Raw genomic sequence first — 14,573 nt, 5'->3', positions numbered from 1 at the left:
TCTTCAGAGATGGCACAGCTATGTATTTTAGGAGAACAGTGCTTTAAACAGATTAGGGGCACAGAGTCCACAGGTTCCTTCTCAAAATGACTGAATTGAGGTGTTTGCTGTGTACAACATTGATTTGTCTCAGCTACGTTTTTCCTCTCTTCTTCCTCAGAAAACACAAGCAACAATGTATTTCAGGAACTGAGCTTATGCCTGCCTGAGAGCTGTCCCAGACTGCCATGCATTGAATTGACAGTGACAAGTCTTGCTTATGTTCATTATCCACAGTGTAGATAATAATAATTATCCAAGCTGGTAGCCTGCTATTTAACGTCAGGGCTCTGCAACCATTTACCAGGGGAATCACAAACCTCAAGGGAGCACATGACCACGTTTGCATACTGCAGCTATCTCCAGCCTTCCATACTGCAAACTGTGAGGGTAAAAGTGAGGTTCCTCTGGAACCCTGATAAATGTGAAAATGGTGCCCAGGTAGCCAGAGAATGACAGCACTTGAAGAACACTGAAACATGGGGATCACGGGGAAAAGGTGTACAGTTAGATAAGATCTAAATGTTATCAATCCCTCTTCTACAGTGAGGTCTGCACAAACACAGCACATGTGTTTGGAGGAAACCTTATCGTCTCTCGATTTCTTTTTTTCCTTGCTGTTGTTTGATGGCCTTGGAGGATCATGAAACATGTATCACTTCACCTTGTAATTCAGAGTTGGTGAGGAAACAACACGCAAGAACGCACACTATTCTTCTGCTACCTTTCATGAACACTGCCAGCTGTTCATCTCAAGCCTGCCTTTTGCAGGGCAAATGACTGCCTCTTTTCCTAAATATCCAGAGTGATACATTGCTTTTCTGTGCCACAGGAACTAGATGGGAGATGCTGTTTCCAAGAAAGCAGAATCATTACCTCTTGTTTCATCTGCTCTATGCTTCGTTCCATACGCCATCCTTCAATTTTCTAACTTGGCAGGAAACAAACAATCTACTGGTTCATGAAGAAACATTATGAACTTATCTCATACTCCTTCATCTTCCACTTTTAGAGATGATAGACACTTTACCCAACTGAAATCTTGAAGAGAGTTTCACAAACATTTTGCTTTTGGTGTTATTGCTAAGTTTTTGAATGACTCCACCATTACAAACATTCAGAGTAACTGTAGCCTGTCTACTGTGATCAGGAATATAGAAGTATTAATCAGCAGTTGACATGATTCAGCTTGCTATCTCTTTGGTTGCTTTACTGACAGCTGAAAAGCATTTCCACTGAAGTTAAAAGTTTAAAGGGACCACTCATACAGCTAAAAGGCACGATCTCATCTGAATACCTCACTGAACTGGTTATTAAAAGTCTGTCACTAAAGAGTGCACCATTAAAGACAGCAGCTAATGTATATAATTCTTTGAACAGATCCGGGAGTTCACACCTAAAAAAAAGAAATTATGCAAAAGTTTATAAAAACTTCAAGAATGATTTTATTAATGGACAAAAAAGAACATATGAAGAAAGAGACTAGACTCCAGGGGCTGAAAAGCAGACGCCATAAAAGAACATTAAAGTCAGGCTTTAGACTTTTAAATGTCCTTAGCAGTAACCAAGATTGTTCTCAATCAATACAGATTACATTCCTTCCCTAATACTAAATGACTTAATAGTTTCTTACAGCAGAGCTGCATTTGTGAAGTACTGTGTTCCATTTGCCATGAAAGAACCCTGCTTAAGCATGTTATGCAGTCCTTCATGGCAATTATTCCCTGCCTGGACAAAAAAAAAAGAAAATCTGCTTTGGTTGTCTACTCACCTCCTTTTGCTTTTTGCCTCTTGCCACGCTGTTCAGTGTGCTGTTTTCTCGGAGAGAGTCCACTGTGTCTCCATACAGGAGTTTGATGGCCCGGACAAGGCGAGCGCAGGACCGGCTGTGATGGAGGTAGCAGTGGGGGTGACAGTAGTCAATGTGGGTACATATGAAACTTTGCTGGTTGCACAACAGGATCATAACCTTGAAAGGAAAAAAAAAAAGTTACCTACAGAAATGAGAGTTGCAGAGAACTACACAGGGCAGCCAGTGAGGGGACAGTCAAGCTAACTTTTCCACAGCTTAGCTGCGGAGGCATGGAGTTCAACACAGCTTTTTGAAAAGGTGCGGCTGGCTGTGCTGAGCTCCATACTTGCAAGTAGTTTACAAATGTGCTAGGCTTGGCTAAAGAAACATCAATGCTAACAAAGCAGTTAGAGAGTCAGAGTTGCTGTAGATTTGTATGCTTGGCTGGTGGCAGGACTAAGGCTGCGGGAAACTATTCCCTCAGTTTGCAGAAAAGCTGTTGTATCCCCAACGCTGAGACAACGGCTTAGACTGGAAAGTGTCAACTCAATCATCATTAGTAAGTAGCAAACCCAACCAGGTTCTGGGGTTAGCTTCCTCTATGAAAAGGGAACAGAAATGTCCTGATATGCTCTCAAGTAGGAATAAGCTGTGCCAGTTGTCATGTGTACGCTTCCCTCACTGTGCTTGGGCAGATCATCCAGCCTAGCTTTGCGTTAGCTGGCTCAGTTGCTACTTCTAGAAGTACTGTCATATGGCAGCAGAGTGCTGCAAAACCCATTTAAAAAACATAGCAAATATCGGGGCATTTATCTATATTGAGCCCTGCTTTGCTGCAGACACATTGCTATTATCCCCAAACTAAACAATTAAAAGCAACCTTGGGTAGATCTACACTTCAGTGACTGTCTTCTGGACATAACTCAGAAGGTTCCCTCCTAGAGGAGCAGAGCTCAGGCCAGCAGCTCTTTCATACACAGGTCTTCATGTCACACACAAACACAACCACTTCATAGCACTCTAAAGAAAACACACAGGCACCCCCAAGCTGTTACGTCAGCCATAACTGGCCTTTTTGAACCCTTCTCTTCATCTCACAAACTAGCGGGGAAATACCCAGAACCACTAGAAAGAGGCTATTCCACTTTTTCCATGTATTTGATGCCTGTGCAGCTGCAATCTACCTGCTCCCTCAAGTAAGGCAGCCACATCACTGCCAACCCTCAAATATTCAGGCTTCCAAAAAAATCAGAAGCTTAATTTAAACCCCCCACATTACTTGGGGGTCACTCAGGAATAACTCAAGCCACCAGTGCTGCAGCATACCAGTGTGCAAATGGTGCACATCTGATCAGCACTGCATAGCCTCTACCCAGTCTCAGATAGACACTTGCTATGAGCACTGCCACAGAGTGAGGACACCAGACTCAGGGCTGCTGTGAAGGTCAGATAAAGGAAATGCTGGTGCATGCAGAGAAGCAACTGCAACCAGTGATTCTTTTGAGTGGTTTGTTAATGGCCATTAAATAAAACAGGCTTTTGTTTTGCTGCAGTTTTAGTTACCATTCACCCACACTTTCTTTCCAAAGAGCAAAAAGAGAAAATTCTCATGCAATGTTGGTACTTGCGTGGCATTAACTGGAGCAGGTTATTTTTCAAATCTTCCTTTCTCCTATGCAGGCCAATCACATGCAAAGTGAGAGAAATAGCTCAAGTTTCCTCCAGCTTATGCCTCATTTTTATGAGTCCATATATCCTCCCACACCAAGCAAAAGCACCGCATCCTATCCTAACCGCTAGGTAGGGAAATGCCTTCATCCTCTAGCACTTCATCTCCTAGTACACACTCCCCTATCTACATGCTTATCCTAGTACACTGGCATTTTCAAACGAGGTGTAATCATTGCCAACAACATTAGAAAAGTGACAGAAAAGTGGAGTAGTCCAGGGGCTGAGGAACTAGCCTGGGACACATGAAGTTCAAGTTCCCTGGCCTGCCTCAAACTCCTTGCATGACTGAGGGCAAATCACTCAGGATGTGGATCCTCAAAATACAGCCTGAGGACTATCTGCAACCCACAGTGACAACTGTCCAACCCAAGGTGTCAACTCTTGCCCATTTGCCTTCCTGTGGCCTCCCTTGAGGAGCAGGAGATGGACTGAATGAACTGCCCAGTCAGTCACTATCTTGGATCCACTAGCTGCACTACTTCTTGTCCTACTTCTTAAGCAGAGTACTAAGTCCCTGCACATCTGTCTTGGTTTGTCATCTTGTAAAATGGGGGTAATAACCCTTCCCTCCCCAAGACAGTGATTTGTGCAGACAATAATACCAGAGACACATGCATGTGTCAGAGTCAAAACTACCCAAGGCTCTGCTGGGTTAGACATTGTTATAGAAGGCACTCAATATAATCAAATAAAATGTTCCAAGGGTATTTTCTTTTCACAAGGTGCATAATTAAGCTCATTGCCATAGGATTTCATGGAGACAAAAGTATATAAATTGGCTCAAAAAGGGCTTGGACAAACTTGCTGAGGAAAAATATTTTGATAGCTATTAAACATAGTGGTCACAACAGAACTTCCAACCCAAGTAGCTCCTAAAATATCATTTAGCAGAAGCTGGGAGACAAGGTCATGCTATAACCTATCCTATTACTCCTCCTGAACTATTCGCTACTAGCCATGCTAGAAATAAAATACTGAACCAGACAGACTTTTCAGCTGAGATAGCATGGCTGTCCCAGCATGCCTAGTGAGAAACGGTCCTTTACAAACTAAATACATGAAAGGGACAGAGGGAGCAAGAGAAAAACTCTCCAGTTTTTTTCCATTTCAGATGCTTGCAGATGGCAAATGTCCAATTTCCAAAGGTTGCAGCTTACTTACACTTGACATCCTTGATGCTACATCAAGAAAGCAGAGACTCTGATCAGGTCAGTGCCAGCACAAAGGTTTTCCTACTAAAAACACCAGCCTCGAGAGCACTGCCAGGGACTCGTACTTACATGCAGCCACGACATGTTCCGATGATAGTTCTCCTCCGTGCCTGTGTTGCTCAGCAGCTCGGGCTCAATGCTAGGTTCGCTCGCGCTCCAAGGACTCCCTTCTTCAAAAGAAAAATACCCAAAAGGTGTTTGCTTTTATTGCTCCCTATGTGCTTAAAGCCTAGGGACAGCACTTGTAAGCCAGGCCAGCCTTGTGGAAACAGATCAGAGTACACAGAATATGCCACGCTGGACAGACTGCTTTTGGACACCCCTCACCAATCTTTTTTTTTTGTGCTGGCTTGACAATTACAAGAACCTCTCATATGCGGCGCTCAGGCCATCTTGGCAGTACCAAACACTGATCCCTCCCCACTTTTTTCTTTAATGGAAGGGGAGAAGGTAAAATAAAATCAACAGGAAACAAATTATTTGCACCATTCAGATGCTGCAAATGGTTGGTTTAGTGATCTGCATTGACTGGGCTCTGTGGTTAAAATGTCAACAAAAATCCAACCAGAAGTGGCATCCAACTAGAAACACCAATGGGCAAAGTCACTGTTAAGTGCCCATGGAAACTGCTAACAACACGGGGATGAAAGGGGAAAAAAATCCTGATTCTAGCATACTAATTCTAAAGAACTTAAGCAAGGGACAAACTTCTCTGGGAACTATGCTGATCCCTGTGTTTCCTGCAGCCATTTCGTTATCTATGGGCTTGCTGTAATACTAACACTAATGCTGTTAATGGATGGCTGGGTTACTAACTCTGGTTAGTCCTTTCTTTCTCTTCTTTAAGTGAACTGCGACTTGCCAAAATCTACAGAACAGGCAATCCCACTCTCTATGTTTATCGACTGAAGTAACTTTCGGGCAACATAAAAATGACCATTAAGTTTGGCAGGTTATTTCAGCTGCCAAAGAATCCAAACCTCAGTTTTTGCTTAACACCCTGGCAGGGGGAGCCCCTTTATTTCAACTATGATGGAGATTTTTTTTGATGGGATGTACATTTGATTTCCAGAAGATAAATATACTGGGATTCATCTTTTGAAGATTAAGGAAAGCATCTTTAAAATGTAGGTATATGCCAATATGTAGAAATACAGTATGCAATATGTACATAAATGTTGCATTCTACATATAGGAATATATATATCTTATATGTCATATGACATGCCTATGACATCATATGCTACATAGAATATGAAGCGCATATCTGTACATACATATATCCTATCCGTTAATATGGACAATAAAATGTCATATGTGCATATGAACTCACATATTCTTTATATCACATGATTTAGGAGTATGTGTGTGCATATACATATATACATATACACACACGCATGTGCACCCCTAAAGACAGCATGCGTTTGGCTGGCGGACACCAGCATTCCAAGAGTTCATGCTCTAACACGGAGCTCTGACTTTACAAACTGTGCACGGAGCCAACTCTGCACCCAGGGCGCCGGCGGCAGGATTTGAACTTTGTTCTTCCCAGGCCCTAGCTCAGGCAGCCCATGAAGAGGGCTTCAGGTTCTTCCTAGCTTGCTGGGGGTGGCGGGGGGGAGTCACTTGTCATTTCTAGCTCTGCTGCAATCACATCAAGAGTTTAGACCCTGCCTATTAGTCCCCTCCCTTTCCACCCACTCGTCTAAGTTACCTATATCAGTGACAGTGTCCCTGCTGTGGGACAGCTGCAGCTCCTCATTCTCAGACTCTGAGTCCTGCCGTGATAACTTGGTGCTCTTTAGGCTGCCGGCCCGGCGAATGCTGGACAGGGAACCCCCCTTCTTCACCCGGAAACTGCGGGTTCCTTTAATCTGGAGCAAGCGGGAGCCTCCTATCCTGATCTTCCTGCTGGGAACTGTATTAAAAGAATAAAAGAGGACTTTTTTCCCCTTAATTTTTCCCCATATAAAAAAATATATATCCTGGCCCTCCCTTCCCTCCCAACCCTTTGCTGCCAGCCTGTATTGCAGCACCTCTTCTTCTACCAAAGAATATGGGCCAGAGGCTCCCTCCAAAGCCACCGCCAATGCAGCTCTGTCAATCAGCCAGTAAAGATGTTTTACAGAAATGTGTCCAGAACCTCCTTTCCTGGAGACCTGGTACCTCACCTCTGGCCTTGTTTGTATCTGGATTTAGCCTTGGTTCAACCACCAGCAAATAGAGTCAGCTGCTCTAACAGAAACCCAAAATGTGGACAAGGAAAACCTACGATTCACACCAGTCTGAATCAGCTCTTGCCAGGAAACAGAGTCTGCCCAATGGGTGCAAATTGCAGTTTTCTTTGCCAGGCCCTAGGGTTTACATTAGTGCAGAATCGCCTCTTGCTAGGGATAGATGGCTGAATCCCAAGAATGAACAAGGCATCATGGACAAACCTATCCTCCTGTGGGCCTGGGTTCTGTAAACACCACTGAGCTCTGAAGTAGGATCAACTATTTATTCACACAGCACGTGTAACTGCAGAAGGGTAGTCTGCTTCATGAGGTTAGCACACAAGACTTCTTTGAAGTAAGATTTGCATAAATCCGTGTCTCTGCATGTTACTCTTCATCATTAGAATGCTTTAGAGGAAACAGGAGCACGTAGATCCTCTCCTTCAGACAAATCAGCAGCTTTCAGGCATTAACAACATCCATTGACACTCTGCATTTTTGATGAGCACAAACATGAAATGGTTCAATGTTCAAAGCACCAACCGTTTGCACTTTCATTCTCCTCTTAGTTCAAAGGCAGTACATAGCAGCATGTCAGTCCAAATGTTGCAACACTCAGTCATTGTACTGCAGATCTAATCACGCAAGGCCATGTGTGATCGATCACCTTTCGGTGTGTGGTTGAGAATGAACAGGATACAGCTTTTTAGATAAAATGGGTAAGCTAAATATTTCGAAAGAACTGTGTTTTGACATAGGGGAAAAAAAATCAAACATGCCTTGACTCCTGAGAAATCCCCTATTCCTACAGAACCCAATCCCCACTCCCATTTCTGGTGACTAATGTCCTGGCCAAAGACAGCTGGATAGGTTTTGAGAGCTACTCCTCAGTGCTCACGAACCAGCTTGGCAGATCACTGTCGAGCAACTGGAGACTCTCCCTCCAAGTGACCAAGCTGAGTCCCTTAGCAATCACTACTGGTTGAATTCAGTTCAGATCAAGCTCAGTACAGCTGCTCAGTTCCCCAAACACCAAATTATTTTAGCACTCGTAAATATATTTCATGAAGTCTGCAGAATTCCATTTTAGTATCCAAATAGTAAATACGATCCTCTGAATGCCTGTATCTACCTAGCTTAATTGTCTATATTTTGGACCTACCTGGAGCAGATTCTAGACAGAAAAACCGTAGCTTTTGGATAGCTGTTAAGCCACACCTGGGGTGAGCAACGAAAGCAAAGTTTTTAACACTCAGGAAGAAATGAAAGGAAACAGATTAATACTTATCAAAGAGGTTGAGATAAAGAGACCTATCACTGCAGGTGAGAAAAATTTAGTTACAGTCACACGACAACATTTTCTTATCTAAACAAGTGTAGATTACAAAAGATGCCTCTGCATCTGTTATGTTTGGCCCAAGTAGATCCCCAGAAGAATATGCTGTGGCCAGAGAAAAGAACATAATTATTATTATTTTGAAATATAGCATCATTTTGCATTTATTTAGCTTCCAAAATACTGCATAATCATTTTTGTTAATGTATATTAAGATTCAACCTTCCTACCATAGTCACTTCTCCCATCCCTGAAATGTAGTAATGAGGCAGCTTTTGTAAAGAAAAACTATGTGACAGCTTAGGGAAAAGAGAGAAGGGGGAAAGACCCAACTGAAACTGCAGGGAAAATGTAGTTCGCCAAAGTCACGGATGCAGAAAGTTAATATTATCATCTTTGCAAAAAGAACTCAACTCTGGATAATGCCAGTAGCAAAATAACATGTGGAGGCAAGCCTAAGTCAACACTGTCTCTGAGGAAAATGGGATAGTTAGCGGCCTGCCACCACCATTTTCCAGTTTGACCACATGCTTGTAGGCATTCTCCCACTCAGATAACATTTCAGTGGATGGGACTGCTACTTGACAGGCTGAGAAGTGATTTCAAGTAATTGTTGTAATAATCTTAAAAAAATAAACAAACAAACAAAAAAATCAAAATTTTCCTCATCTAAATAGTTAGAGACATCTTATCCCATTGATCTTACTGTCAAACATAAGGACATGTACTTCTCTGGGCTATCAGTATGCCAAGGGTACAAAGACCTAGGTTGAGCATGATTTTATGCAGCTGACCTCTCTTAGGTGGATAGCTAGCTGTCTTTGCAGAAGGAACTATCCCATGCTGCACACAATTTTGGAGGCAGTTTTACACCACTGGAATCTTGGAAACACTTCTAATATTTTCTCTAGTAATTGTGGTAGAATCACAGCTGAAGACAACACAGGCTTTATCCAAAGCCCTTTGATTTCAGTAAAAGCTCCTCTGCATCATTAGTACACATTATAATTCCTAGAGGATAACTAGCCACAGCCTCCATCCTTTTCAAACAATCATCAAACATTTATCTTTTTCAAACAATCGTCAAAATCATCACTCAAACATCTGCACTTCTACGCAGCTATTAAGAGACAGAATTTAAACAGTTCATCTAGAAAACTCATTAGAGGGAGAATCATTTACAGATAACTGTCTGGCAGTTCAGCCTCTAACTGCAAATATTAACGATGACTGTATATTGTATTGCAACACTTGTACCATCAGTATGTGAGTTTTGCATGAGATGGCTTAAAATGGAAACAATCTGCTGTTCTCAGCAAACACAGTGAGCTTGAGGTTTGCTTGTACAGTATACAGTATGTTGATAACATTAATCTGCTAGCTGTCAAAAGCCACACACGTGTGTGTTTTTTATGTGGTAGCAAAGAATTCAAGGGATCAACCACTGATTTTGTAAGATGCCATGACTTGCAAACTGGTAAATATTTTCACAGAAAGATTCCAATCTTCTCTCCTATCCGTGGCTTTCCCTGAATGAAGAATTATAATCAGAATAAAAAACAAATAAAAACTCCTTTGATTTATTTTTGAAGTGAATCAAATACTGATGCTTGTAACAGCATTCCTCTGAGAGAGTTTCAAATAAGGCATCTTCCTTTTTAGAAGTATTGCAATGCTCTCAATTGGTTTCAGTCATAGCAGTGGTTTTATAAAATTTAAAGTCTTTGCTTCTCACATTTACTATCTTGAACCCTGAAGGCCAGAAGCATCTCAGAAATTACTCAAAGCCACGTGACTCCATGGCTGCCTGCTTTTTAACACAGTTTATGCAAACGAAAACATAAAATCAAGCGCCACTTCACAAGCCCTGGTAATACAAAAGTGGCTTTGTGCCGACAAACCTTTTTTCTCCTCGAAACCAGCCTCGGATTTGAGGGTGTGGCTGCTGCTGTGCAGGGAATCCTTTGAATCTTCATTTTCATCCAGAACTCCAGCAAAGCTGATCTTTCTTTCATACCTGTGCCGGTCCATCTCAGGGTCCAGACGCAGCCTGCAGCTCTCCAGATCCTGTGGCAGTATGCAGATCACATAGACATGCAAACAGTATGAGCCCCCATCTTTTTCCTTACAACCACAGACTTTCAGCTTCAGGAAGAACTGCCTCAGATGAGAATTTATTTCTATCACATGTTTCTCCATCTACCCTGACACTTTCCAATTCAAGTACTCTTTGGGTTTGCAGCATGCCCAGCCATGCTGTAAACACAGTCAGGATGGAAGAGTTAACAGGTGTCAGTAACTGGACCCACACACATTCCTGGTTAACACAGCTGAGTGAATTGGCACCCTGTCTGCAGGCTCATGAGGGGGAAAAAAGGTAAATGGTCCCTAATGGGCAGCTGGCAGTAAAAGGCAGTTGTTGCCAAGGTGTTTGGTAGAAGATCTGGTCTGGGAAGGAGCAAGTTCTCTACTCCAAAGGGCTTCCCTGTGGTTTGTCAGGGAATGCACTGCAACTGGATTCATCACAGAAAGAAAAGCTGAGAGAAAGCTAGCTGACAATGTGACAGCCATGACAGCACGGCCCAGAGCAAGCTTCTTGTGTGCAGATCAGACTGAAAAGACACAGCGAGAAACAATGAGCAAGGAAAGTGTTGGCTGCATTTCAATTCTGGGAAATGCAATTCTGGGTAATAAACTATCCCACCAGAGAGAAACTAGTTTATACCATCATTTTCTCCTATTAACAGAAATAGCATTAATGGTACCACATACTGGCTTCCAAAAAAGCATTAAGTCCTAAGGTACCACAGGCTATGGATTATAAACTGTTTTCTGTAACCACAGATAGAAAAAAAATGAAAGCTAGACTGTAATCTCCCACACTGGCAAATGCAGTTAAAATGCTAGGCTCTTTAAGAGGCCCTTTGTGCCTTTTGATTGGTGACAGTCAGCTTTGAGACCTCTCCACTGAAATATAAGATGGCATAAAGCTACTTTCTGTAAATAACAGAGCAAGGGGTTGGTGAATACAAAAGTAAAATGTCCGAAATGATCCAAAATAGTTATTTTAGATAAAATACTGCACGCTCAAGAAATCTCCTACTGGAATTTGCATACAGAACTCCTACAGAAGTAACTGGGAGTTACTTGGATAGTGACTAAGTCTGTTATTCAACAGCTGGTCTGGAAAAAAAAAGTTTTCTCAATCATACATTGTAGACCGAACTGTGCTGAAATGGGTTAGCCGATGCTAGTGCACCTAATGCCAGCTGAAGGCCCCAAACCATTTGTAGTCAGCTCTGCATCTCCAGAAAAAAATTATCCCAAATGGCCTGTCAGAAGAACTAACAGTTGATGAGAATAAGGGAAATATTTTGGCTTTGCTTAACAATCAAACCTGGGATATAAAAAAAGTACCTAAAAATAATGGTTGGCAATCTCTCTGGCATTGAAAATTTTCACATAAATAGTTTAAAATGCATCTAACAAACAGTTTAGAATGTGAAACAAATGTTAAAGCTGTTCAGGATAAAAGTATGTTCTCAAACCTGACCACATTACAGCAGCTTCATAAGTTAGCACTCATAAGCTGAGCCACCATAGCCGTACAGGTACATTCCTAGGGTATGGTTCCCCTTGCCGGAGTTTGTTAAATACAGTACTCCTCCCAGCTGTTGTCAACATGCTCTCACTGGAATTTACTGCCCCCACAAATTAACTGACAGAATAAAATATGTCTCCTCTGCACACAGGTAGCTGGGCTCTATGTCCAGCAACTGCTTAAGCAAAAATGAATGACTTTGTACCATAGAAAATGACATGTTGCAGTCATCTGGCTCTACTGTGGGAGTAGTAGGCTCCAAGAGAATGTATTCATCAGGTCCAGCCATTTGTAAAGTGAGCTTGTATGTACTCTACCAGCTTCAGTAAAATGCTTTGGCTGGAGTTTCAGTCAGGACTGTGTATCTCACTGGAACAGAGGTATGGGGGTGCTCATGCCCTCAGCTGGGCAAGCCTGGAATGGACTAAACTGTGTGTACTTAAAATGGTTGATCACAGCTAGTTCAGTTACAAATGCACCAGTTCTCTACTGCTTATAAGTTTGTGTTCATATCTGTGGAACAAGAAAAACTTCAGGTATGACTCAGGACCAACTTCTCAGCCAGGTATGCCTGCAAACAGCAACAGAAGTGAGAGCTGCTCTACCGGAATTTCAGCTGCATTGTCTGTAACATTATGTACCTGATTCTCTTTGAAAGAGGAAGCAAGTAGGCCAGCTTTTTCTTATATGAAGAGACTCTCATCAATCTATAAATACAGAAACTTCACTTTTTAATCTGGAGTGTTATTAGCTCTTTTTTGCATCTTTGCACTAAGTTAAAAGAAGCACTCTGGTCCTTTCCTCTGACGGGCTCTTGCATAATATGGTCTTACGGTTTCTTCTGCCTACACACCACAAAATATTTCCTCCTCCTTCTCTCCCAGAGATGAGTCTGAAAAGCTATTAATCACCTTCATTGCTGTCTGGCACAAATTCCTATTGACCCTAATTACCCAACGTATTCTTAGTTCTGAGCCTAACTACTTTACTGAAACAAATTCTAAACCCTGCTATTATCCTGCTATTGGAGACAGTCATTTATTACATGGTGAAAATATCAATGAAGTGTTTATGAAGACTCCTTCTGAATTTCTGTTTTTTAAAACTGTCCTTCTTGCACACCTCGGGACTGAGTCACTTCATCGTAAGTCTAGTCCAGACTTTGGAAACCAATCTCAGACCCTAATTGCAGCAATACCCAGCCATCAGCCTGTCATGCGCAATTGTCATCCTAATTAATAAAAACCAGAATGGTGGGGCTAAATCTTTCTTTAGCTTCACATGGAAAATCAACTTCTTATTCTTCCTTCATAATTTTTTAAGCCTGTTTTCCTAAAGAAATTAAGCTTAAAAGATCATACTGCTCATCTGACGTAAAATCCTCATCTCATTCCATTCTCCTTGTCACCTCTGAAGCTCTGGCCACTTTCAACCCAATTTGACAAAAGATAACCTGAGTGTCTGTGCCTTTTGTGAAAAAATAGGCTGAAGGTAGTAGTGTTAAACCACATCACTAGACATCTGTCACTAGACACAAGAAAATCTGTACAAGAAGGAACCATAGGAAGTCAGGTTTCATGGATGCTGCTACTCACAGAAATAGTTGTCACTTAACCAGTTATTTAGCTCATTACTCATGCCAGGACTTGCCTGTGCCTCTCTCACTCTCATGGATGCCTATATCCTTTCTTGCCCTCTTTGCCTTTGTTTCTTTCCTTATTTCCCCCAGTCTCATCAAGTCTATTGTCTAACCCAGGCCCAAATCTGCAAACTCTGAACTGAGCTCCAGCAAGTTCCCTGTAAGCCATCTTCTTATCCTTCCCCCCACTGTCCTCTTCAGTTCTCTATCAACTTGCCCTCCTAATCAGCTCCATAGCACTTGATCTGTCATCTGCTGTAGTCCATCTCCGACACCTCTCAGGTCCCTAACATTCAGCTTCCCAATCCATCTACTGCCCTCCACTCTATTTTAAAACCTTCTTGGACTTCCAGTGCATGTTCTGCTTCTCCAGTCTACAAACCTGCTTATGCCCTTAATTGATCCATTTAATGTGCCCTCCTCATCTTCCATATTCATCAGACAACCACTCTTTTCTCTCTGCATCAGATATTCACCTGGGTTACTTCCCCTTCCTACCTCTCCTAAGAGAGGCACAGAGCACAGTGACTGGGTGGGAATGCCTCCTTCTCTCCAATTTCTATGCTCCACTTACCACAAGAGGCTCAGTACGTGGCCTGGGCATGTAGGGAAAGGTCTCTCGGAGGAAAGTGGTTATCTCCAGGAGGAGCTGACAGGCTGCCATTTTCAGTGCAAAAGGGCAACAACATTTGGTAGGATTCACAGTGCCTGCAAAAAAATATTTCTATGGTGAGCAAGGAGATTACGCAACATCTGGAACCAGGAGGTGATGGACATTTTCACATATGGTGCACAATGCAAGTTGAACTAAAAAAAGAGGAGGAAAATCTAGACTCCTCTGCTACTTTTCCTACACTAAAAGGAACAGATTCATACAACTATCAATCCATATATTTACCAGCACATACTATAGTACCAGCACACTATAGTGTATTACTATTGAAGTATCTACTAAAATAACATGATCTTCTAGCATTCTGTATACACCTTCTTATGTAATGTTAA

At 42.2% G+C, this 14,573-nt stretch overlaps 1 protein-coding gene across 10 annotated transcripts in view; it reads right to left on the bottom strand.

Moving 5' to 3' along the window:
• The window catches only part of UNC80 (unc-80 homolog, NALCN channel complex subunit), a 140,711-nt gene that overhangs the window by 61,834 nt on the left and 64,304 nt on the right, over positions 1–14,573 (bottom strand). For all 10 annotated transcript variants that reach the window (XM_026117143.2, XM_026117300.2, XM_026117382.2 and 7 more), the window contains exons 25-29: positions 14,143–14,276; positions 10,230–10,395; positions 6,491–6,694; positions 4,843–4,943; positions 1,811–2,008 (exon numbers count right to left, since the gene is read on the bottom strand). In XM_026117143.2, coding sequence (XP_025972928.1) covers positions 1,811–2,008; positions 4,843–4,943; positions 6,491–6,694; positions 10,230–10,395; positions 14,143–14,276 — 803 coding nt within the window. The remainder of the gene's footprint in view (positions 1–1,810; positions 2,009–4,842; positions 4,944–6,490; positions 6,695–10,229; positions 10,396–14,142; positions 14,277–14,573) is intronic.

This window comes from Dromaius novaehollandiae, chromosome 7 (genome assembly GCF_036370855.1).
Source record: "Dromaius novaehollandiae isolate bDroNov1 chromosome 7, bDroNov1.hap1, whole genome shotgun sequence".
In the NCBI taxonomy this organism is placed as follows: Eukaryota; Metazoa; Chordata; class Aves; order Casuariiformes; family Dromaiidae; genus Dromaius; species Dromaius novaehollandiae.
The sequence above is the reverse complement of the archived record's forward strand: the minus strand, read 5'-3'. Positions and strand labels throughout refer to the sequence as shown.